This window comes from Protopterus annectens, chromosome 11.part0 (assembly GCF_019279795.1).
Source record: "Protopterus annectens isolate FY-2018-M chromosome 11.part0, PAN1.0, whole genome shotgun sequence".
In the NCBI taxonomy this organism is placed as follows: Eukaryota; Metazoa; Chordata; order Ceratodontiformes; family Protopteridae; genus Protopterus; species Protopterus annectens.
Window position 1 is genome coordinate 1196830130 of NC_056745.1, and position 26608 is coordinate 1196856737.

At 38.3% G+C, this 26608-nt stretch overlaps 1 protein-coding gene across 1 annotated transcript in view; it reads right to left on the minus strand.

Annotated features, from left to right (window-relative positions):
* LOC122815042 (chloride anion exchanger-like) overlaps positions 1-26608 on the minus strand; it is a 359777-nt gene that overhangs the window by 305448 nt on the left and 27721 nt on the right. The window contains exons 2-3 of the mRNA XM_044087290.1: positions 21774-21913; positions 1189-1299 (exon numbers count right to left, since the gene is read on the minus strand). Coding sequence (XP_043943225.1) covers positions 1189-1299; positions 21774-21913 — 251 coding nt within the window. The remainder of the gene's footprint in view (positions 1-1188; positions 1300-21773; positions 21914-26608) is intronic.

The following is a 26608-nucleotide window of genomic DNA, read 5'->3' on the forward strand; positions in this document are numbered from 1 at the left end:
TTATGGGGCTGAGAAGAGGGCAGGAAAGTTAGCTAAGAGGTCAAGTAGATTTGGACCTCTGGTAGAGAGATTAACTATCCAAGGATTCTGAAGCTGATGATGTAGAGAAAAGCCTGGCTATAACAATTGTTGGATGAGTAGGTGAACCAACTCATATTTGGGTAACTAAATTCTCCTAATAAAAAGGTGAAGAATATGCCTTCAAGGTGGGGGAGCATATTTGGGTAGTTGATATGTTCCTTTGAGCATAGATGAGGACGTGTGATTACCAATAAAGTAAAAAATTGTTTTGTTTTGAGTGATCTACAAGTGAACTAAATCAATGTCGAGGTGATATGTGATGAAATACATTTGTATGAGATCTGTAATAAATATGAATGTATCTGCACCACTGCTGGTGGTTCTGAGTCAATGGTATGCAGTGAACATTGGACTATAAGGAGTGGTTTCTGTAGACTGGAACCAGGTTTCAGTACCTACATGCATGAATATGTTCTCCAATGAAAGGAATGCTTCTAAGGCAGACAGCTTGTCTCTGATGCTTCTTGTGTTGAGTGAAGTTAACCTGATGCCAGGCAGACTAGAACTTGTCAGGCTGGAATGTAATATCTAGTAATTTCATTTAGTTTAAAAAGGTACTATGGGAAGAAAAAGCTTTTGTCAGCATGCAGAATCCTTCAAAGGACAGGTATAGTCCATCCCTGGTGAAGCAGGAAGGTCTGCCTATCTTGTTCTCCAAGGCATTACTTTTATTTAGTCAGGTTCCAGTTGCTTGTGGTTTAATTGCTCGCAGCTGAATGTGTGTCTGTGTATCTGTGCACAAAAGACTGGGGAATATAGACTTTATCTATATACTCAAAGTCGGTATGAGCTTAGAGGCAGCATACTTAGAGAATGAGGTGTGGGGGCACAGACCACATACTGGAGGATTAATCTGACTACAAAAAAAAACTTTTTAACTTGCTGCTAATTTTGTGTATATTCATTTGCAAATAATTGGCAGTGACATATTAGAACTCTAGCATTGGTACTCAAAGACTTAAAAATAACATCCTCTCCCATGCTGTCACCAACTCGATCCCCTAGAAAGACGCGACTTATGCAGCCAATTGTTGCATACAGGTTTTTCTTGAACAGTATTATTAGTAAGTTCTTGCATTTCTACTTTAAAGAAAAAAAATTACTTACCCACTGATATATGTTTGGAGGTACCAAGGACAAAATACGTCAAGACAGGGAAGAACGCTGCATACAATCCATATCCAGGGGGAATGTAGACCAACAGGGCAAATGCAAGACCTACAAATAAATAAATTAGTGTTACACACAGCAACTTACAACAGTGACATTTTGCGCAGCTGGAAGGCAAACCATGTGCTTACTTACCAAAGTAAGAATTTTTTGAAAAATGTATCAGGCAACCAAGCTTCACCATTGTGCTGAGTCATACAATAGTTTGTGATTGCCATTGATTTCAAGAATACAAGTGTCCACTAGGGATCTCGAGCTCTGGTTTGACAGGGCATCTGTAGGGTACTTCATTAGTAATTTATAGTAAATAGTACATTCAGTTTAAAAAAATACTCAGTGTCTTACAATTAAGTATGAAACTGTGTACTTGTCTTCTTTCATCTGAATGCGCCACTGTATAATGGTTGTCAGGGATTTCATAGCTTACCACATGTATTTCTCTTAGTACTTATCTCTTTTTTTCCAAGTTTAACATAACTGTCTGACAGTTTCTTGCTTAGCAATTAAAGCAAGTACAGTTTATAAATATGTTTGCATTTATTGCCCATTCTTTTGACAAGATGCAGTCTCACTTTTTTCAGGATATAATAGCTACAACAGGATTCCACAAGTTATTTGTAAAGCAAATGCAACAGGTGCAATTTAGACCATAAACAATTATAAATATAATTCTGGACTCTAAAGAAATAAGGATTACTGGTGAAATATAAAAAGTCAGCCCTCCTTTTGTTTGCATTCTTTGTAGTCTATTGCACAATAAATTCAATATTAAAGAAAAATAGAAAGATACCTACATTATAGAATAGAAGAATGTTCCGGAGGGTTTTATGAGCATGCTTTTTGGGCTACTGACAGAGGTAGCTCATCTTTAAGCAGATTTTTATCAGGATTCAAACCACATTCTGCCATGGCTAGGGACATGTAAGTCAGTCACCACTGCCACAGGTGTAGTCCACTAAGGAAAACAGTCATTCAAAAATGAGAGAGTGATTTCATCTAACACCACTCTACTGGAGTAGTTAATTTGTTGCACCCATCCTGACTGATGGCAGTTTAGAAGATTCCTCTTGGCTGACTTTTATACATTTTGCAATAAGTAAGAACTCAATTTATACATATATTACTTTGAACTGACATAAAGTAGTTATACTTTTAGAAGTCAATGATTGTGAGGTTAGTACTGAAATTTGGGTTTAGGTTAGAACTGAGATTTATGTTTCCCATCAAGGTTATGATTTTAGGTTTAGGTTAGGTTTAGGTCATAGGTTATTATTAGGCTAACTGCCCTTGCGAGCCATTTTAAGCTTAGCTAATTATCCCTCATGAGACTCAAACCCTGCACCTTATGTTTATAAGGCAAACACCTGAACCATTAGGCTACCCTCCCAACGAGGCATAGCTCTAAAGCAATCAGGGACTAATCTTGACAAAATCAGGGACAAATCCAAAAGTAATCAGTTGTAGTAATATTTTAAAAGTGTCCCTAAGTTGAAACCTTGACAGTATAAGAGAATGAGAATTAATATACATTTTCTGAAGTAAAAGAAGTCTATATTGTCATTATTTATTAAGTGTAATTCACCACATGTTCTCCAAAAGTCATCAGTTTTAGGAGGAATTAAGAGGACAGAGCTAATATTTGAGTTAACATCTGGGACGTTCCCGAAAATTAAGGACAGTGCAGAGGTACGGGTTTAGATTTAGGGTTAGGGTTAGTTTTATGTTCAGAGTTAGACAATAACCTCTGCTTAGAGTTATAGATGGTGTGGAGTGTGACCACTGTAGATAATTCTGTGTACTGATGAGGTTTGCCATGTTCAATGCCTGTGCTCTGACAAAATGGTTTTGGATTTTTTTTTTTTACATGAGCTCAGTTATATTGTTTTTCAGTGAGTTTTGTCTTCAAGTAAATGTTTTAGAATCCACCTCCTCAGTTCCTTTGGTGTTGTGGTATAGTCTGGTACCTTTGGGCAGACACTAGAAATGGAGACTGAGATAGAAGTTGTGTTTCACCAAATTAGAATCCAGAAAGAGGAAGTAATGAGACTCCACAAGAAAAGAGCACAGCCTCTGATAAGGACTCCATTCTTCATTCATTAGGGGTGGTGCAGAGTGAGGGAAGGATATGTGTAGAGACATAAGGTGCCTGCCTGATCTTGTACCATGGCTGGGAGGGAGATGGAGAGATCCTGTATGGCTGTTTTTAGTAAGCACTTAGTAGTGATGCTGGATGCTATTTTCAAAATGATTTTAGAACAGGGGAGAAGTCTTACTCAAGCATTATGTCATTAAAAATCTCAATAATGCTGTCTACCCTTGGCATTAATGAGGGAAGACCTGTTTATGTCATGGGACTTCAATGAATGCTTGATGTGCTAGTTTAAATTTCAGGACTTTGTCTTCACTGAAGACTACGATTCACAAGGACTGATACAAATATATATTGATGAGCTGTTTTGCAATTTTTTGGAGGGAAGACAGTGTCCTAGATGCTGAGTTTCAAGTGTTGTATTAGCAAGTATTTAAATCTAGCCAAAGGGAGACACACAAGCATATCTGAATAATTCTGCCACAGGTTCAAGTATACTTTCACTTCTCATTTGGTTTCTATGATAAAACTTAAATTGTTCTGTAGTCACTGAAGCTCTTGGACAGAAGTAGTTCTGTGAAGTCTTCTCAGGGTCTCTAAATTGCACTGAAGCAGGTTGTTTTGATTCTAGTACACTGCAACAGTCCACATGTTCTGATCTCCATTACAATAACAGTACTGAAAACTTCTTTTAACTTTCAGTATTACTAAGAATCCATTAAATCTATATTCTCTTAATCTATGATGAACAGTATTCCACAGTCAAAAAAAGTACTAAGATTTCTGATATGACCTGTGATTTTAGTTCTGACTCTTATATCATGCAGAGTCCCTCTGCATAAATCATTTCTCAATTATTTGCTATTCCTTTGCTATGCAAAATCACTTTCATCTTTGGATAAGTTACATTCATGCTTACAATCATGGTTTCTTTATCATTGTGGCATACAAAAAACTAATTAGCTCTCTTTTTATAAATAAAAAAAACACTGTATTTTGTCTTGTTCCTCGCTTGCATGTTAGTCTCCAAACTGTTACCACTAATACCTCAAGAATCTTATTTCTTCTCCTTTTGGCTCTTCATGGTTAGGGGTCTCCACAACAGAACAACAGTCAGCAGAACCACTAATACCTCAAGAATACAAAATTAAAATTATTCATCCAGAGTACAGTGGAAATAAGAAGGAAAAAGGGCAATCCATAACTACTGGGAAAAAAATAGTTAAACTGTACATTCTTTATAATAAGAGAAGAAAGTATAAAATAAGGGTCTAACAGAAGCAATTTAGTGCAGTTAGTGAAATAATTATTAAGGGCAATGAGCAATCCCATGTAACACAAAAGAGAACATGTAAACGGATGGATCTGTTTCTTCGGGAAAGGAAAGAAAGGTGACAGTCAGCAAGTTCCAACACAGATATACATAGCAGAAAATATCCTGCAAACAACTGGGATTGCAAAGTAAAAACAATAAAAAAGATGGTTAAAAGTTTCTAGAGCCCCTGTCTGGAAAATATTTGCATGGGAATATAACAGGAATATGTTGCAGATAATATGGTAATGACTGGAGAAGGCCAGATACTACATGATGACAGATAGGTAATATTTCCTGAGCATGTCTGGCAACAATGCCTTTTCAGGAGCAAGTATGAGATGTAGCTAAATAATTGCTCAGGAAAAAATATACAATAAATAGAAGTCTTCGTACTGTTAGAGGAGAAGATTTGTCACCACTCACTTCAAAGTAAGTCACATATTAGGGTGCAATAATTGTGACATGTAAGCTCTTGACAAGAAGGCCAAAACAAGGGACTCTGATAAGAAAACAATGAGTAAAAGAAATGGGCAGTGCATGCACACCAGACATAAGGTCAGTTACAGTGAATATCTCAATGAAAAAGTAATGAGAAGGTGGTCTAAACTGGAATGTCCCAGGAACAATTAATAGAGGTGCAAAAAAAGAATTAAAAATGGAATGTGTGACAAGAAATCTTAAATAAGAATAAATAGAAAAGTTTCTACTGAGCATTCCAGAAGATGAGTAGAAAAACAGGAGAGGGATGAAATAAGGATGGTATAGAAAGTAGTGACCCTGCCATCAGTAGTGGTATAAGGTACTAATGGAATTAAGAAGTAATAAAGAAAACACTAATTACAGATCACAGGAAAAGGTTACTGCTGGGAAGAAAGAGCAAGCAAGCAAGAAAAGATTGTCAGGCTTAATGCTGTTGAAGAAAATATTTAGTGATGGAAGAACATTGAAAATGAAGAACTGTATTCAAATATATATAGCATTAATTAAGTTGACTTTCTTTAAAGTCAACACCTGTTTTGTTGACACACTTTGGTCAACAAAACAGATGGTCGACAACTGTGTGAGATTGTTACATTACAAGGGTTGGAGAATATGCCCTCTTCCCAGTATTGTGTGATATCAGAGTTATAGAATATGATTAGTAAGGAGAATAGGGGGGCAAAGCCCATCCTACATGAGGGATGCAGGGTGCTTGCCCCCTACAAAAATTGCTTCATGCTCTGATGCTACATCTTGAAGCATGAGGGTTAAACGTCAACTTTTTTTTCAGTTTTTATGTATCTACATTACTGACATCAACATTTGAGTTTTTACACTACTTTATGCATATATATATATATATATATATATATATATATATATATATATATATATATATATATATATATATAATATGTATATATACACACACACACACACACACACACACACACACACACACATATATATGTGTGTGTGTGTGTTATGGGAACACTGTCATGTGTCTGAACTATCATTTTGTTGAAATTTACATCACTGAGTGGAAGCTATCCCTCACAGGACCAATGTCCAGAGTTGTGGACCCAAGATAACATTGCAGTCGAGCGTTTCCATGAGACGGGAGTCGGTAAGTTTTAGTCAGTGATTTATAGGTCAATAATAAGAGAGTGTGTGTGTGTATGTGTGTGTGTGTGTGTGTGTGTGTGTGTGTGTGTGTGTGTGTGTGTGTGAACAGAGAGATACAGAGAGACACAAGCATAGGCATACAGACACACACATATATGTATACATGAATAAAATATATTTTGCATACTATACACACACACACACACACACACACACACACACACACACACACACACACATATATACAATACAGTCGTAATCCCGAAAGACAAAAATAACTCCTCTGCACCCCCCCCCACATCCCCTGCTACTTATATATACCCACTGCAAAATCGCTCCATAGTGGGGAAAGGGCAAAAATGCAGTCCCCATGATCTTGCACGTGTTACTGGCTTTTTTAGTACTTCTAAAAAGCTGGAAGCAAATGCATCCAATGTTCTGTACTTTGACGTTCTGTGGTCAATCTTTCAGACTTCTGTGTTTTTTCATTTGGGATACTAAATGTATCCCATATACATGTAAATACATACCAATATCTATGTCTATATCTATCTGTCTATATATATATATATATATATATGGTTCTACCTGACATAATCGAAACCACACAACACCGACAACCACATCACCGACACCACATATTGTCCATAAACCATAACCGACATCCCCATTCCACAAACCACACACACAACACAAGCATCCGGCGTTGGTGTTGTCATCCGTCGTGTTCGGTCTTCTGCATTGTCGATCGAGTGTTTCTTTCGCTTCATGCCCTCTTTCGCTCTTGAGCCTCTTCTCTGAGCCGGGTCGATTCTAGCTGTCTCTCTAGTCGTCAGTATTGAACCATATATATATATATGTGTGTGTGTGTGTGTGTGTGTGTGTGTGTGTGTGTGTGTGTGTGTGTGTGTGTATGCGTGTGCACATGTGCGTGTGTGTGTGTGTTTGCGTACTATGTCTAGGCAATTCAGATCCTGTATCCCAGCTCAATAATTTCCTTAATTACACTCATTTGCTCACTCAGTATTTTGACAGAGTACTCTGCAGAAAGTCTGCCAACTCATTATGCCCCCAGAAAATATGTTGCCAGTAATCTCTTTCTTCCCCATCTCACCTCCAGCATTTGCCATCTACCCGAGGAAAAATTCTCTGGAGTCTGCTAGGTGTATAAAATACCTGTGCAAATACTTCTAATCAAAAATACAAAATCTTCTAGATTTTATTGCATATTTGGGAGCCATAAATATGTCCTCACATTGTTTCTTTGTGAATTGCTTATCCAATCGCTCTTCTCAATCTTTTTTAACCACCGCTGATTGATTTCTATAGTTATCATGTAGTATTTTCTATGCCCTACTAATTATCCTTTTTTAACAGCAGCTTCTGTTCTAGAGTTAACTAAAAACTCTACCAGTGCAGGTCTTTTACTTAGGATTCCCCTATCCCTTTCCCTTTGACTCTACTCTGATATCAGTCCAAGTGTCTTCTTGGCCTCTTCCCATTCTACTTCCTTTCTAATTCAATTATTTGTTCCCATTGTCTTGGTTCCTTTGCCAGTTTCTTCCAGTAAATCCCAACCCCCCTCTTGCCTAATCTCTATTCCCCTATTTGCAATCATTCCTATCGACAAACTCTGCTTTCTCTATCCCTGGGTTAGCTTAGTTCTTAAAATACTTTCCACTTCTTTATGAATATTGTATATGACTGCAGCTATTCTCCAAAATCCCACTCACCCCTTATTTCTTAAATTTCCCCCTACTACATCATCATCCCTTTTCACTTAGAATTGTAGCTTTCTCCTTGTGTTATGCATAGGAACCTTAACCGTGTAGCTCTAAAATATCCCTTCAAATCAGGCAATCCTAAACCCCTCCCAGATAAAAATCCTTCAACTCTTTATTAACTACTATCCACAAATTCTCCTCTGGTTGATAAAAATATGACTGACCTTTGTATAAAGCTAAAGAGACTTAAAACTTTTTACTGCTTATATGTCATTATCCATATACATAGACAAGAGCTTTCAGTTTCTCAGTTTTTGTATTAGCTTTTGTTTAGGCCCTTCCCCATTTCCTTAGCTGCCATAACAGAATCTTTTATAACATATACTTCTAAATACATCACTTCAACATGTCCCCATAAATATGGGTATTGCTGAATTCATTACTGTGTGGGCATATAGTTTACAGCTATAGCCTTTGTTTTGTCTTCATTAATTTTATATCCCCCTAAAAAATTTGAAACACAGCATTGAGATGTCCTTTTTCAAGTACAGAATAACATAATCTGCAAATAATGCCAACTTTGATTGATTACCATACCAATTATATCCTTTAATTTCTGAGTCCCTTGTTTTCATTGCCAGTGCTTCTAAATATAAATCATATAACAAAGAGGATCCTTTAATTTCTGAGTCCCTTGTTTTCATTGCCAGTGCTTCTAAATATAAATCATATAACAAAGAGGATCCTTTAATTTCTGAGTCCCTTGTTTTCATTGCCAGTGCTTCTAAATATAAATCATATAACAAAGAGGACACAGGACACCCCTGCCTGATTCCTCTGTTCAGACACAACTTATCAGAGTGGAAACCTCCCACTTTGATTTTGGCCTGCGATCACTCATTTATCCTCCCAGTTAACCTTATTATTTTATCAGGGAATGCAAATGCTTTCATTGTGCTGCTCATAAAATCTTAGCTTGCTCTATCAAATGCTTTCTCTGCATCAAGATCCAGTGGTATTTTCTCACATTCTGCTTCCCTCTGGACCATCATTGTTCTATTAATGCTGTCAAATATTTGCCTTCCCTCCACAAAACCCCATTGATCCATATCTATCAATAGATGTGCCATTCTTTTCACCATTATAGCCATAAACACTTTATATTATTGGTTTAAACTGAAATGGGCCCATACGAAGCTGGATCTAATGGGTCTTTACCATATTTAGGTATTATAGCCACCCCAGCCTTTTTTTCCAGGATGTTGGTGCTTCCCTTTTTTTAAAATACTGTTAAACAAAACTATCTAGATCTCTACTGATTATACATCACCATTTTTATCCCATCTCCTCTTAGCTGTTAGTTGTTGAGAGTCATCTACCTCTAACCTTGGTATAGTTATGTCTTTCATAAATATTCACATTTGTGCTTTTTTCTTCATTTCTACATTTCTCTGCTTTATACAAATTTTCATAAAATTTCCAAAATATCTCAAATTCCTCTACATGATCTCTGGTTATTTTTCCTGTTATAGACTCCGTAAGTCTGGCCACAGACGTTCCTAATTTCTGTTGCCTATGCCATTTTGCTGAAAGTTTTGTGGTCCGGAGTTATTATCAAAAATGGTGGCTAAACAGTAATTTTTCTAATCTCATGCATATTATCCAGGCACTCACTTATTTTCTCTTTCGCACTCTACAGTTGTGCTTCTTGTTCTGTGAAATTTCCTTTATGCTGCAGTACTTTAATCTTTGTCAGCCCCTCTAAATAACTCTTGTTACTTCCAAACCACATTTCATTTTCTTTTATTCCTACTCAATTTTTAAACTTCACATTTTATCCCATTCACTAGCTATAACATCTGAATAGCTTTCTATCTTCATGAAGAACTCTTAAATAAGTTCCACTACCCATTCCTTAAACTCCTCTCTTTTTAGCAGATAGGTGGAGAAGTGCCACTGTCTTATTTTTACTTCATTACCTTGATTCTTATGTTATTGGTACATTATCTGAAATAGTTATTACTAGATGTGTGTCAAAGCTCTCAATTAAATGCACATGTTCCTGTGAAATATAATTTATGTCTAGTGTAGCTCTGTTGTACCATGTGTTCATTGGCTGTAGTTAACAAATCAATTGCACCTGTTCTTTTTATATATTTTTTCTTAAAGAACCCAGGTATATGAGACAGTTAGTACATAAACTTCAATCTTGTTACAAACAAGGCACAAACATAATTTGTGTATATGCATATGTACCAAACAACATTATAATTGTAAATGATAGCAAAATAGCCTATAATTTGTTACCTTTTGTATTTAGCACAGGAACAATAGACAGATTGTTGTTTAAACAAGGGGGGAATATTGCACCAAGTCTAAGTTGCCGCTTCATTTCCCTGACTTTTAAAAAGTTTTTCTAATCCCCACCTCTTGGGTCCAACCTAATTTTTTCCAGGATACCAAAGCAAAACTTCTTAAATCCTTGATATGCAATAGAATGTTTAAATAAAGCACTGTTTTCATTTTTGTTGGCAATGTCATATGTGTGTTGATATATACATGTCTTTAAGGCACGCTCAGTCTTGCCAGTATAAAATGCTAAACATTTAAAGAAAGACCCCAAAAGTACCTCACCAAGAGGATCAAAGGGCTCAAACAGATGCCATATGCTGCCCGGTTAAAGAAACTCCAGCTCTACTCAGTGGCATACCGCCTGCTCAGAGGCGATCTGTGCCTGACATATAAAACCATGTCCAACCCGGAATTAATGGACATGCTGCACCTCAGAAAATCCAAATCCCATCGAGCTACGCGCTCGAGAGACTTGAACCTCAGCACTGAAATAAATAGGACATGCTGGAGGGACAGATTCATAACCCAGAGGCTCCCTTCACTCTGGAATAAAATCCCAGTCCAGGTTAGGCAGAGTCCCTCATTGACTCTCTTCAAGAGGAATCTTGATGAGTGGATAGGGGATCGTAGGTTTACCCCGGGTATCACTTCTGTGTCACTGTTAGACAGAGGCACAGTATACTAACCTCAAAAAAGGGCATAGCAAAATTAATTTAAAATGGGTGGCGAAAGCCAAACACACTCTGGCTAGGCTTATAAATGCCCTAGGGCAGATAGCCTAGTATGAACCTATGAACCTATAATGCAGTAAGCAAGATATACCACTCTTGAGGTGGCACTATTGCCACCCTGAAATGTTCTTCTGCTATTCATAGTATTACCTAATGTTAAGGTCTGGTTCCTAGTGATGTAAGTACACTGTTTACAACACCCGCATCTCATAGTTCCTTTAATTGCCTTTGGCACTGTAAATAATTGTTCTCCATCAATCTTTTGAAATTAGGTGCTGTTTTAGTAATAAAATTGGGTTCATTCCCTACCAACTGATATATTTCAGAGTTAGTCTTGAAAATGCACCAATTTCTTTTAATGATGTCTTTGATATCCCTGGAGAACTGGTAATGTTCTGCTACCAAGGCCCTTTTGTATTTGTGTTCCATGCTGTTGGTAGGTGCAGTGAGTCCAGTGCCTAGAAGTGCTTTATATATTTCCCCCACTCATTGCACACTTCTAATAAAAAGGTATCTAGAATAAGACCAGGGTACCCCCTTGCTGAAAACATTTCCCTTAACTTTGCTAACTTGTGTCACACATCATCCTTCAGGGAGGTCATATGTGCCACTCTAGCTTGCCACTAATCTCTTATTTTAACCTAATAAACCATGGTTTAAACAAGCAATTCCAGTGTGAATCCTTTTTTATTATTTTTTATAAGAATGCAAAGTGAAGTTTGACATGGATCTTACATAAGAAGTTGTGACGATAGCCTATTTTAGTAATCTGTATGCCAATATCTAGAACAGCCATTCTTGTGCAACTAGTTTTCCTTTTTGTTGGTTTGTTCTTCCTTAAGTATAGTGTGTACTACCCTTTAGGTTTGAAAACTGCATTCATCAGTACTAGGTTAAGTTGACTGCTCTAGAAATTAGTCTTAAGTACGGGGGATGTAGGGGGGTGAAGCCCTTCACTTTGGTGGGTTTAGTTTTGATTCATAGGTTCATAGGTAGGTACTAGGCTATCTGCCCAATGGCATTTATAAGCCTAGCCAGAGTGTGTCGGCTTTCGCCACCCCATTGATTAATTAACTGATCCTCTGTCAAGCAGAGCCAATGAAGTGATCCCAGAGATGTATTTTCGGTTTCTCTTGAAGAGTGTTAGTGAGGGGCTCTGCCTGATGTAATTTGGAATTTTGTTCCAATGCATGGGGAGTCTCTGTGACAGGAATCTATCCCTCCAGCATGTTCTATTTATTGTTATGGCGAGGTTTAGCTCACTAGAACACTTGGCTCGCAGTGACTTGGATTTCTTTAGGTGGAGCATGTCCATCAAGTCTGAGTTGGACATGGCTTTGTAAGTCAGGCAGAGATCACCTCTGAGTAAGTGATATGCCACTGAGTACAGCCAGAGTTTTTTCAGTCGGGCTGCATAGGACATATGTTTGAAACCAGTAATCCTCTTGGTGAGGTACTTTTGTGGTCTTTCCAGCTGTTGGAAGTGTCTTGTGAGGTACATCCCAAATGGGGCATTGTACTCTATGATGGGTCTAATGAGTGACAAGTGGGGGGCACTATAACCTCTTTATTTCTAGATGCAAACCCTTTAGTAATTAGATGGGCCACATAGAAGGATTTCCTAACTACTTTGGCAATATGATTGTCAGAGGAGAGATTACTGTCTACCTAGGGTCCAGCTCTCATATTACCTCTTCTGTATTAAGGGGGCTGCCACTTATGTGGTAATTCGTGCGTGTTTTGTTTTTCCCAAATGGGATGACTATGCATTTTTTGGCATTTAGCTTGAGGTCATGACTTTGACACCAGGTGTCCGTCTCAGTAAGGCCCTTTGGAGGATGTCCGTGTCAGCCGGAGAGTCAATTATGGCTCCCAATTTGCAGTCATCGGCGAACTTGGTTAGTCATAGTCCTATGTTTGCCTGTACTTCTGAGAAGTATATGCCGAACAGTAGGGGTCCCAGGACCGAGTCTTGCGGGACACCACTTGTGACTGGTTTAGAGTCAGACCTGGAGCCCACTATTCTTACCGTGTGAGTTCTGTCTGTAAGCCAGTGGGCAACCCATCTCGTGACGTAGGGTTTTATGTTCAGGCTGGTGAGTTTTTCTGTAATACCCGAGTGGGGAATGGTGTCGAAAGCCTTGGCGAGGTCAAGGTAGGCTGTGTGAACCACCTTTCCCTCATCTATGGCCTTGGTGACTGTCTCGAAGAAGTCAACCAGGTTTAGTAGGTATGATCTGCCCTTAACAAAGCCGAACTGGGTTGGGTCACGTGTTTGGAGGTTCCCAATGTCTTTGTTAATGAGTTCCATGATGATGCGCTCCATAGCCTTGCAGACCAGGCTAGTCAGGTTATGGGGCAATAGTTACCAGGGTCAGTTGTGGCCCCTCCTTTGTGGAGAGGAATAACCATTGCTGTGTGTCATTCTATGGGCACATAGCCTGTGGAGAGGCTGAGGTTGAACAGCATGTTTAGGTGGGGGGTTAGTTCATTCTGTAGTTCGTGCAAGACGCAGCCTGGGACACCATCTGGTCCCATTGATGCTGTGTTTTGGGCTTTTGAAAGGGCTGTTTTCACCTGTGCATCTGTAATTTTTGGGACACTACACTTTTCCGGTATTGTTGTGGCCCGTTTTGGAGGTGAGAGGGGGGGTGAAGTTTCCACTGAATCTATCTGCCAGGATGTTGGCAATATCAGTAGGTTCAGTATATTTTGTGCTATTTTGCACTAGTTCAGTGCATATCTGTGAGTTGCCACTTAGATTCTTAGCATAGCTAAAGAAGGCTTTCTGGTTATCTTTTGAATCCTTGGCTATTTTTCTTTCGAAGTTAGCCTTGGATGACTTCATGAGGGACCTCAGTTTCTTACTGATACTGATCAGGGATGTCTTTCTTTCTTGGGATTTGCTTTTTTTCTGAACTAGTTTCCTCCTTCTATTCTATAGCCTGTTTATTGCAGGGGGTTCACCAAACTGGTTTCCTTCTCTTAGAGGAGTGAGTCTTGGTTTTGCTAGGGATGGCATGATCCATGAATCCTTGCAGGTGCTCATAGAGTGCATTTGTAAAGGTTTCTGCATCTTGGGCAGTGTTATCCTTTAGCGTGGGGGCTGTGAAACTTACCACCTCTGTCTTAAGTAAGGTGAAGTTTGCTTTAGAAAAGTGTTTTACTGTGGTTTCCTTAGTTGGGGGGTGGTGGTGGGGTGTGGTCATCCAGAGTGATTAGTTTATGGTCTGATCTAACCAGTGACGGGTTGACCTCCGGTATGGGACACCTGTCGCCCATGTTGGTGATGACCAGGTCCAATATGTTTTCACCTCTGGTAGGGGAGTTAACCAGCTGATCCAGGGTGTTTTGAGTTGATGAATTCCAGGAAGCACTGGGCCTGGGAATTTATACTCAAGTAGTTTTCCTAGTGAATGGTAGGGTAATTGAAATTACCCAATATCAGGGTGTTTGGTAGGACCTTCATGTTTTCCAGTGTCTCCAGAAAGGTGGAGTGGTGGTCCTGGGTCATGGAGGGTGATCTGTAGCAGGCCACAATTTGCATTGCAGATTTGCCCGATGTTAGTTGCACATGGATGATCTCAGAGGTATCATGCTGCGCTACTAACCTGGAGGTGTAGGTATCCTTGATGAATATGAATACACACCCTCCTTTTGTGTTTTGGTCCGTGTTCTGTGGCTGAAACGTGTGATATGAGTTGTAGCCCGGTAGTGCTGGGGTGCTCTCTGGAGCCTTGAACCAGGTTTCAGTTACTGCACAGATGTCGACATTCTCCATACTGAGGAGTGCTTCAAGCGTGTGTATTTTGAGATTTAAACTCCTGGCATTGACTAGCATAACCCTCAGTTTTTTGTTAATTGTGCTGTTTACAGAGGTGGGTTTGACTTTTGAGCCTTGCCTACAAAAGGCACTATGGGGGCAGCAAGAGTCTTGGCCAGTATTCGAAAGCCTAGGAGTGACAGGTGCAAGCCATCTCTTGTGAAGCAACGCAGCTTGTCGAGCATGTCGTCCCAGGCTGACAGACACTGAATCCCCTTTGAATGACACCAGAAGCTTAGCCAATTGTTGAAATTGATCATTTTTTATTTATACTGAGGTATCATTCTTGGTGAGGGCAGGATGCTACTCAGGGTCAGGGTCATACCAGCCTGGGCTACATGATCATAGAGCTCTTCCATGTCTCTTTTCATGTAGTTCAGGGAGGTACGTCTCAGGTCATTCACACCAACTTGTACAATGACAGAGTCATATTTGTACTTGTTCTGGAGTGACCTGAGTGCCTGTGTTATGTGACGGGTTCTGGCTCCTGACAGGCAGCTAACAGTAACCTTCTGCTTATCCAGCCTAGTGAATGGGACATCAGTGTGCCTGACTACAGAGTCACCTATTACTAGTGTGTTAGGTATGTTATTTCTCTTTAAGGGCTGTGATTGTGCGGCACACTGATTTTGTATTTTATGTGTTGTCTGGTTTGTGACGGGAAGTGCAGGTTGTTTGGGTGTCTGCTTTGGAGGTCTCTGATACTTTTGCAGGTTTTTATTTAGAGCCTCCAAGTATGATTTTGTGTATTTATGTGTATTTTTTGCCAGTGCTGTTTTAGTAGGTCTGTGTGCAGCTGGAGTTGTGGTGCAAGTGTTAACCTTCTCCTCTTGACTGTCTGTTCCAGTCTTGGGTGGAGACAGCTTAGCTTCCTATTTGGCTGTATAATTGCATCTCTCGCATATGTTAGTGTTTTGTGGTAGAAGGAGAGGGCTGTCTGTGTACATGAGGCAATTGCAACATTGCCTCAGGATACCCAAATTCACCAGCTGGACTGGCGAGTGCACCTAAAGTTGCCCTTTGGTCATGCCTGAATAGTAGGGTGAGCTGCTTAGTCGCTTGGTTGGTGAGGGGTGAATAAAGAGCCTTTGCCTGCTGGGGCATCAGTGTCAGTATATATTAGTGCATGCTATTTAGGTCTGAGCAAGTGCTGGGCTGTGCTTTTTGAGTTTTTAGGTTGAGGTTGAGTAGAGTTAGAAGAAAAGAAAGGAAAAGAGGAGGAGACTGGGGGAGCGGAATAATTTAACAACCAGACCGTACCGCGCCGCCCCAAAAAAAACACAAATAATACAGTTTTATAGTAAGGAAATGAAAGAATGAAAAGAAGCCCAAAATGGCCACATGGCCACTAAACTACTAACTTCTGGGCCACTCAAGGCCAGATAGGTTGCTCCGTTGCCCCTCTCTCACAGGTGAACAGAGAAATGTTCTTCTATCCAAGAAGGTATGGGCAACTCAGAAACTAGTATCACAGCCTTGAATTCAGCACTAGCCTGAAAACTGGACTATACTAGCTTAGAAAGGTGGGAAACAAGGACTTTTTTTTTTTTTTTTTTTTAAAGATAATGCAAAAACAATAAAAAATACACTTAAAACAGCTTTAAATGACTAAAAATGAATAGAAAAGGCTATCACACTTTAGTGTGTAGCCTACAAAAGGTAAACAAATTATTTAAAAAAAAAAACTTTTTAAAAGTGCAGGCAGTCAAATAAGTACACTATTTGAAGAAAACAAGCTTTTAAATCACAATAAATGCTGGAAAATCTGCGTTTAGGCAGAAAACAGTTAAGTACAGCAAGAAAGTACAGAAAACTTACACTTAATCACTAAAAGTCTCTCTCCTAAGCTAGAAGGCTTGTATCAGTCTAAAGCTTTCTAGAGCTACCCAGTAGCTTAGTTACAGGAAAGATGGGAAGCAAGCGCAGATGTGGTCTTTTAAACCAGAAAGCTGAAAGAGACAGACAAACTGTCCAAATGGTCAATAAACTACAATTTCTGGGCCAAGAACCTCTGCTCTCATGGTAGACAGGCTACCTAGTGCTTACCACTCACACTGATAAGTTAGAAGGCTTTCCTCCAACACAGAAAGGCTTGCGGGGCTCAGAAGTCTACCAACAGTCCTGGATACAGCAACTCTGTATCTGGACTAGGCTAGTTACAGAAAAGGTGGGAAACAAGCGCAAGTGCGGCGTTTAAACTAGAACATTGAAAGAGATGGAAAAAAACTGCCCTAATAGCCAATAGCTACAATTTCTGGGCCAGGAACCACTCCTCTTGTGGTAGATAGGCTACCTAATGCTTACCACTCCCACTGATATGCTAGAAGGCTTCCCTCCAACACAGAAAGGCTTTGGGGGCTCAGAAGCTTATAAAAAGTCCTGGAATACAGCAAATCTGTACCTGGACTAGACTAGTCACAGGAAAGGCGGGGAACAAGTACAAACCTAGGCTTTTAAGCCAGCAAGTTGAAATAGATGGAAAACTGCCCAAACGGCCAAATAAACTACAATTTCTGGGCCAAAACTCACTCTTCCCGTGGAGGATAGGCTACCTAGTGCTTACCACTCCCACTGATAAGCTAGAAGGTTTTCCTCCAACACAGAAGGGCTTGGGGGGCCCAGACGCTTACCAACAGTCCTGGATACAGCAACTCTGTAACCAGACTAGGCTAGTTATAGGAAAGGCGGGAAACAGGCACAAGTGCGGCTTTCAAGCCAGAAAGTTGAAAGAGATGGAAAAAAACTGCTCAAACAGCCAATAGCTACAATTTCTGGGCCAGGGACCACTCCTCTTGTGTTAGATAGGCTATCTGATGCTTACCACTCCCACTGATAAACTGGAAGGCTTCCCTCCAACACGGAAAGGCTTGGGGGGCTCAGAAGCTTACAAAGAGTCCTGGATACAACAAATCTGTACCTGGACTAGACTAGTAACAGGAAAGGCAGGAAACAAGTGCAAACACAGGCTTTTAAATCAGAAGGTTGAAAGAGATGGAAAAGCTTCCCAAACAGCCAATAAACTATAATTTCTGGGCCAGAAACCACTCCTCCTGTGGTAGATAGGTTACCTAGTGCTTACCACTCCCACTGATAAGCTAGAAGGCTTCTCTCCAACACAGAAGGGCTTGGGGGGCACAGAAGCTTACCAACAGTCCTGGATACAGCAAATCTGTACCTGGATTACACTAGTTATAGGAACCAGGGGACCAAAGCGAAACGGCTTTTAACCAGAAAGTAGAAAGAGATGGAAAAACTGCCCAAATGGCCAATGCACTACAATTTCAGGGCCAGAACCCACTTTTCCCATGGTAGATAGGCTACCTAGTGCTTACCACTCCCACTGATAAGCTAGAAGGCTTCCCTCCAACACAGAAAGGCTTGGGGGGCTCAGAAGCTTACCAACAGTCCTGGATACAGCAAGTCTGTATCTGGACTTGACTAGTTACAGGAAAGGCAGGAAACAAGCTTAGAATTTTTTTTTGTTGTTACAGAAAAGCAGCTAAAACAACAGTAAATACAATTCAAATTGTAGTGCAGGCCAGCACACCCGAGCGTGTAGCAACACTATGGCAAATACAGTTCAAATAAATGCAATTAAATTAACAAATGACTAAAAACAAGTGCAGAAGGCAGTAAATTAGAAGGCTACTAACAAGCAGTAATAAGTGCAGAGTAAGAGCGACTGAACAGATAACAGCACGCAGAAGAGCAACTAAGACAGTTACAGTACAAGCAGATGAATAAGATATATATATATATATATATATATATATATATATATATATATACATATTTTTTTTTCTTTATTTGTGGGAAGGAACAGAGCAGGATTAAGAGGCTACAGGGGTTGTCCTTCCCAAATGCTCTCTTTGTACACAGTAGGAGTGCCTGAAATCAGAATATGATCTCACTGCACTCAGTTGAGTGAGCAAATGAGATGGGCCCAGAAGGAGTATCCAAATGCAAATCTACAAGAGGGGCGGGCAGTTTCAAAGCCACCAACATTAATACCAAAACAAGAACAGGGAGGGTGAGTGGGGAACTAACTGTAGAGAGACAGCCACAACTTCAGTTGAGTTAATATTCAGTGAAAAACACAAATAAATAAATTAAATACAGTATTATATGCAAAAGAGCAGATAAAAGTGTACTTAAATTCAGTTATACATCCAGCTGATTTCAGGTAGATGTTAGCCGGCCAAATCTCTGATATTAAGCAGTGATAACTCAAAATGTACAACTTATATAAGACAAGATAGGATGTCACTGATGAGCTGAAACTACCCCCCATTGCCATCAATGGCTACACAGAAATTCTAAAAAGTACTCTGTAGAGAGACAACCACAACTTCAGTTGAGTTAGTATTCAGTGAAAAACACAAATAAATAATTTAAATACAGTACTATATACAAAAGAGCAGATAAAAGTGTACTTAAATTCACTTATACATCCAGCTGATTTCAAGTAGATGTTAGCCGGCCAAAGCTCTGATATTAAGAAGAGATAACTCAAAATGTACCACTTATATAAGGCAAGACAGGATGTCAGTGATGAGCTGAAACTACCCCCCACTGCTATCAATGGCTACACAGAAATTCTAAAAAGTACTCTGTAGAGAGACAGCCGCAACTTCAGTTGAGTTAATATTCAGTGAAAAACACAAATAAATAAATTAAATACAGTACTGTATGCAACAGAGCAGATAAAAGTGTACTTAAATTCACTTGTACATCCCGCTATCAGGTAAATGTTAGCTGGCCAAAGCTCTGATATTAAGCAGAGATAACTCAAAATGTACCACTTATATAAGGCAAGACAGGATGTCAGTGATGAGCTGAAACTACCCCCACTGCTATCAATGGCTACACAGAAATTCTAAAAAGTACTCTGTAGAGAGACAGCCACAACTTCACTTGAGTTAATATTCAGTGAAAAACACAAATAAATAATTATATTTCTTCTCATGGTGTCCAAGTGGTTCCTTTCACGTGGACAGGATTTTGGCAGTCCATGCTTTCGGTGAAATGCAGCTTTGGAGAAGTGGGGTCAGGTAAGTAAAATTTGGTTAAACATAATTTCATTCAAAAAAAAGGTAGACCCACCCCATTGATAGGGTAATTTATTAATTGTATTAGTATGGTTCCTTGCTGTTAATTCGACCCCTTCTCTTAATATATTCTCTAAGATGGTATAGCCACAATAAGTAATTTCCATAGTAATTACTTATTTTCATTTAAGATTCTTTATTTCATACTTTATAGTTAAATAAGCAATTTTAACATAATTATAGCACTTCCTAGTTTATAGATATTTACATTTTTCCATACAAAGATGATTAAATTATGATACCATCCTCCTAAAGGAAGTCAGTTTCAACCCTAAAATGAATCCACAGTGAGCTACTAACTTGACCTTTTTCAAACTGTTAAATAACTGTTTTGCTAGGCACTAAATATCCAACAGCATCAAAACAAACTTTTTGATGATTTTCACTGGTCAATTTTTGTAGGTAGTAAAGTCACCCTTATGGCCTCAAGCAGGATTTTAGTCCATTTTACATCTATTACAAAATATTAGTGCCTTCTAGCTACTGCATCTTGAAATGACCCTTATCCATTCTGATGTGCAGACCTGAAAATTTGTTTTCCCCAGTTCTGTTTTGAATATATGTATTGATCCTAGATTAGAGAGGCATTTGCTCTTTCCATGAGTAAATGTATCTATGTGCACCTAGGATGGCATAAGTTGCAGCAGATGATATCTTAAATGTGTCTGCAATAGCATGTTCAGATTAAAGGACAACAATGGGATTCTATTATTAAATGCTCAACTTCTCTGTCCCTTTTCTCCTTATTTATTGTCCCTGCTATGAATAAACAACAACACAGCATTTAAAATAATTTAAATTGACTGTTTTTCTCCCCTAGAACTACTATACTGTGGTGGTTTCACTTTCAAAAAACTTGTATCCCACCCTTGCTGCAGTCTCCAATTCATTGATGTCATCAAGGCCAACTGAATACAGGTAGTTTTCTGGCCAGTTGCCTCCCCAAACTGAGATCACCATGACTGTCCTAAAAACCCACCCATGCTGTGATGTCACAGCCCCCTGGACCTTCCCCTACCTATACAGAAAGTAAAGGCTAGAACAAGGAAACAGTACATGAGTCAAGTCTCCTGCTGCGAGCTGTCAATCACAGCAGGTAAGAGCTCAAATTACTCTTAGCACTTTGACAGCTAGGGAAGTTAGGTGTGAAGGGGGATGGGAGATGAGTCAAAGTAGTACAATTCAGGCTTCACACAAAACTGCAGTTTAGCCATTCTAAAAAATAGCAGCAGTAAAAAGCACTTTGAAAGTCTGTCCTGTGGCATTTGCACTGTTTGTGTTTTAAGTAGTCATTGAACACCATGAAATGTTACTTAAAATTAACTGACTGAAAGACAGCAGTATATGCATGTAAAATCAATGCAGTGACAGGATCTTTAGAAAGAAAGAAGCCTACATTATATAACTTTTTACAGATGAGCAATGCATTTTGGGATACCTAGTGGCAGACTAAACAATCAGAATTACTTCAAGATGCCAGACCCCATGTGGTCACGCTCAGAAATTATGTATAAGCATATTTAAAAACCTGTAAATAGCCCCAGAGTGGTGTTAAAATGTAGGAAACACCAAACTATGATGAAATAAATATGTTTTTTGAGTCTGTGGATGTGGTTCTCCTTTAATGTAAGCAAATGGTAGAATACTCAGCTTGTTACACAAAATGCTAGCCTTTGTCTTAAGAAAACAAGTGGACTATTTCTCGTGTATTTCAATAGCCATACAGCAACAGCAATATAAGAGTCTAACAATCTATGCATGAATCTTAGTCTTACCTTGAAGAACAGCAATGAGTCCAGTACTGAGGCCAGATACAACGTCACTCAGTAACCATTCTTTAAAAGGATATGCAGGCAGCCAAGACAAAATAGGCAAGAATGTGAAAAGCATTCTCTTTGCTTTATCTTTGGTACAACTAAAACAAAAACAAAAAATGTGTTTAATGCAGTTATTCAACCATATTATTACCAAAATTTCTGAAGCATTAATAATAGAGAGATAAACTTAAAAAATGTTTATATTTATTATTGAGTAACCACACATGGATGTTTACTTGTTTTTCTGAGAACAGAATACTTTTTCATTTTCTTCTGAATCACAGTTCTCAAGTGGTAGAGTATTTAGCTCCAACATGTATAAATTAGTGCAGTGATGGTGAACCTATGACACGCGTGTCAAAGGTGACACTCGATGACATTTTGGGTGACACGCCAGCATTCACCAACACCAGAGTTAACAACGAAACTGCTTTTGCATTCATTGCTCGTGTGAAGTGCTTTAAATTATTTTGTGCCAGGAGCCAGTTTAACAACACTGCTGCAAAGGTAAGTAAGCTATTAACCTCAAAGACTATTTTGGTATACTGTCTCAACAAAGTCTTCATGGTTAACACTTCTGGAAAGGGCAAGTATTCTGTATTTCTAAACGTGTGCTATTTTACATTCCTCTCAACTGTCCCTCTTAATCCCTCCTAAAAGTGATGACTTTTTACACTTAATAATGACAATAATTAGATTTATAGACCTATTTTACTTGGGAAAATGTATATTAATTCACATAAATTTTTTTCTGTTAGTGTCTCAAATTAATGGCACTAGTAGTTTAACACTATCCATGTCTCTTATTTCTAGATTTGTCCTGCTTCTGTTGAGATTTATCCCTGAAGTACTGGGAGCTATGCTGTTTTATTTATTTTTATTTTGTTTTATTCATTTATTTATTTATTTATTTATTTATTTATTTATTTATTTCAATGTTATTTTCTTGTTTCTTTTTGTTTGGGGTGGGAGACACACCAGCAGAGTCAAGTTAGGCATTTTCAGAATTTTTGACACACCAAACCCAAAAGGTTCACCATCATTGAATTAGTTAATGCAGAAATGGTAATAATTATGCAACAAGTTCACATTAATGTTTGTACTGAATGTCTGTGTAGAAGCATGTGGTGTTGCTAGCAGATAGTTGGGGATATGTAGATAAGACAGAGCAATGAATATTATACGATGTCTAAAATTAAACTGTGAAAATACCATCTAACTAATCGTACTTCATGTGATACTTTAATAACAGTTCTGCTATTTTCATTCAAGCAGCATAGACAGATTTTCTAGTTTAAAACTGATCTAGTATTCTACACTGGAACAGAGCATTAAACTCTGTGTAACATCATCTAACAAGTCGTAACTTTACCAGGGCAACAAATTAATCAGAAATGTAGGAAATAGATTCTATTATTAATGGGATGTTCTGTCTCATTTCCATTCTGCGGGTGCTAGAGGTAATTGCGGGCTATCCATAATCTCTTTCTTGACCAATATGCATTTTGGAAACTTCTAACTAGTTTTCACTGAAGCCACAATCAGTCCTTCACTACTAGTTGGTCACCTTGTATCAGCTACCAGATATAGACTCATCACAGCATGAGCTGTTTGCGGCAAATTTCTTCAAACTGTTGTAGTTTATCACAGTGCACTGGTTTTAGGGCTGGCTTTGAAGAAGTGTTTCATAAGTGTCCCAAAGTTGTGAATAGAACACTCATTCTTCATAACATTTATTGTACAACTAGTGAAAGGTAACAAACTAGCACCAAGTCCTGCGATGTGTTCTTGTTATTTCTTCTTGGACCAACATCCATGTCTATCTTAACTCTTAAGCTTTGTTTCTCTGTTGTAGTTACTTCGACATCTGCATGAGCTGCTTAGCATTAATAATCATTTTAACTTGTTTCTTATTTAAAACCTTATTGTTCACCCTCTCAGAAACTTTACTACAGTCTAGATAGCTTGACTCAAATTGAAAGTTTTAGTGTATTACTTTAGATATGTTGTTAATAAATAATACCTGTTTCTGACCCAAGATTTCTCCTTATAAAAGCCACAGTGATGAATGTCAATTTACCCTAGTCTTATAATTTCTCCAGCAGAAAGTTTACTATATACATTTATTTGCATTTCAAATACTTTCAGTATGGAATTCAGCAGGATTAGGATTCTATAAATTTCTGTTTTGTGTTGCATTGCTTTTATTTTTCATAGAATGGCTACTACTATTTGTCAGTAATCTGGTAATAAACCTCATCTCATACCAATATTAAAAAAGGGGATGGTCATCATTGTGTCAACCATTTCATACCTTAATTCCTTTAATGTTATGTTAGCAGTGTCATGTGATTCAACCACTCAGACAATACAATATTCTTGATCATATAACTGTACAGGAACCACTTGATAGATATGTTTTGTTGTTTAATAAAATACAATGTTCAAGACAGGCTCTTACATTTTTAACACCATCTCTAGGTTCCAGATTGCCATTTAAATGACACTGCACCAGACCCTCATCCTTCACCATGTAGTATGTGAGGCCAGGAATTAACTCCACACAGCTTTTTCAGGTTAAGTCTAACCAGGCTACATAGATTGCCTGTCCAGCAGGCATTCTTTGATAAATACCACTCCTATTCCTGGGGCTAGAGGTGAATCCAGGTATTGTTGTCTTGGGTGATGTTCTCTTAATATTTAATGAGTAATTGTGGGGGTCAAATTTGGGTCACTCTTTGTCTAGATTGTCAGTGTAAACCAGTTTGCTAAGGGTGACTCTAGCAAAAACGTAAATTCCAAGCAACATAGCTCTAAGGATCGTAGAGTGACTCATCCCCCTCCACCATATGGTTACCATCATTATGATGATGATGATGATGATGATGATTAAATCTAGCAAGAGAGCATGCTTATGATATGTGTAAGGTATTAGCACTTGAAGATTATGAATATACAAAAAAATCAAACATTACTAATTACATCTCACCTCAAAAAATGTGTTGTATGAAATATGTGTATTTAGAAAAAAAATGCCAAAATACTCATAAATTGTTAGGTCATATAATACAAGGTTTAAATTATCAGCATCAGACTGTGATTTTGATGATAGTGACAGAGACTTAGAATCTCAGCTGATACACAGCTGAGCCTCCTGCAAGCTGAGGAAAACAAGAAATAGGAAAGCATGGTAATGGCATGCCAGAAACATTTAAATATAGAAACATTTAAATATGGGCTCATATATCTGAGGTGCAGGCCTCTGGCCAAGAACAAAATCACACAGCTGGGATAAATATCATGTTACCTGTTGAGGAAACAAAACTTCTAGCTATCAATTCTTTGTGTACAGGAAGTACAAATAAAATGTTTAATAATTATAGAAATTGCAGTGGGACAACACCAAAAAGGAGGGCTTAAGAGTCACATATAATAAAAACAGAGTAATACCGAAAGAAAAAGAATATAAAGAATATAATTTGCATTTTGCATTTTAGTCCCATGTTTGTGTGTGTGTGTGTGTGTGTGTGTGTGTGTGTGTGTGTGTGTGTGTGTGTGTGTGTGTGTGTGTGTGTGTGTGTGTGTTTGTGTGCGTGCACGCGTGGGGGACTAGTTTTATAATGTTACAATTTCTGAAATTCATTCTGTGCTAGTTTTCTACCTAATGACTGTAAAATCACAACAATATAGATAAGCATGAACACATTTGTTTATGATGGTGTATGACATTCTTGGAATTTATACTGTAATTACATTAGTTTGCGGTTTAATGTTTACACTTGTATATGTAGTTGCTAACTGTGATCATTGTTTTTATTAATATGCTGAATTAAAATGCTGGATTGCAGCTCCCCGTTACTTTCTTTTGAAACCTACGTTTATACCTTTCCAATATAATATATTTTTATTTTTTGTCTGAGTGCATAAATATAACTTAAGGAACCCAAAGAAATTGTGATGGGATATGCCCTCAAGAGTTTATCCATCTAGTCAAGAGTAGAAAGGGTACCACATGTGACAAGTTAAACCACTTAGCTAAATGATGCAATGTAGTAAATAAACTACAGAAAAGAGATAAATCAATTGTCCACAAAAAAGGTCTGGCTTCATACCAGAACTATAAGCTTCATAATGCAGAACAGAAAACAGAGAACTTCAAAGATAATTAGAGTAATATTGATTCTAAAGCATATGTTTACATAATACTAGTGACAATATATAACCAGAAGCAGCAGTACAAATTCGGAACATATACATTTCTGTCCATTCTGTCTCAGAACTTGCTACCAATATAATAAATGGATGATAAAAATCTAAACTCAAAACTTATACTGAGATAAAATTTGACAAAATCCTTCCAAAGAGCTCCACAAAACATGCATTTTGATTGGTGTTTTTAATTGCCAAAGAACTACACATTTCATGACAATATATACAAACAATTTTATATTAAAAGGAAATTTTAAGTATTTGACCAGTATTCATAGACTTGGCATATTTCAGTAGACCATTCCAATTCATAGACCCTTTTTTTTGCATAGAACTACCACTGTGCACTTTAGACACTGAGGTTTTGAACCCCTCATGCTAAATTATTATTCCATTTGAGGCAATTTATATAAATGATCTTCCAAGCTCATTCCAAAGTTAGAGGACTTGAGTAGTAGGAAATTCATAGATGCCAGAACTACACAAGGGCAGGGTAGGACAGGAATCCAATGCCAAAAGTGTGTGCAACATTTTGGTGGTAGACACCTATATCTTTCAATTATGGGGATCTGTACAAAGTGAAT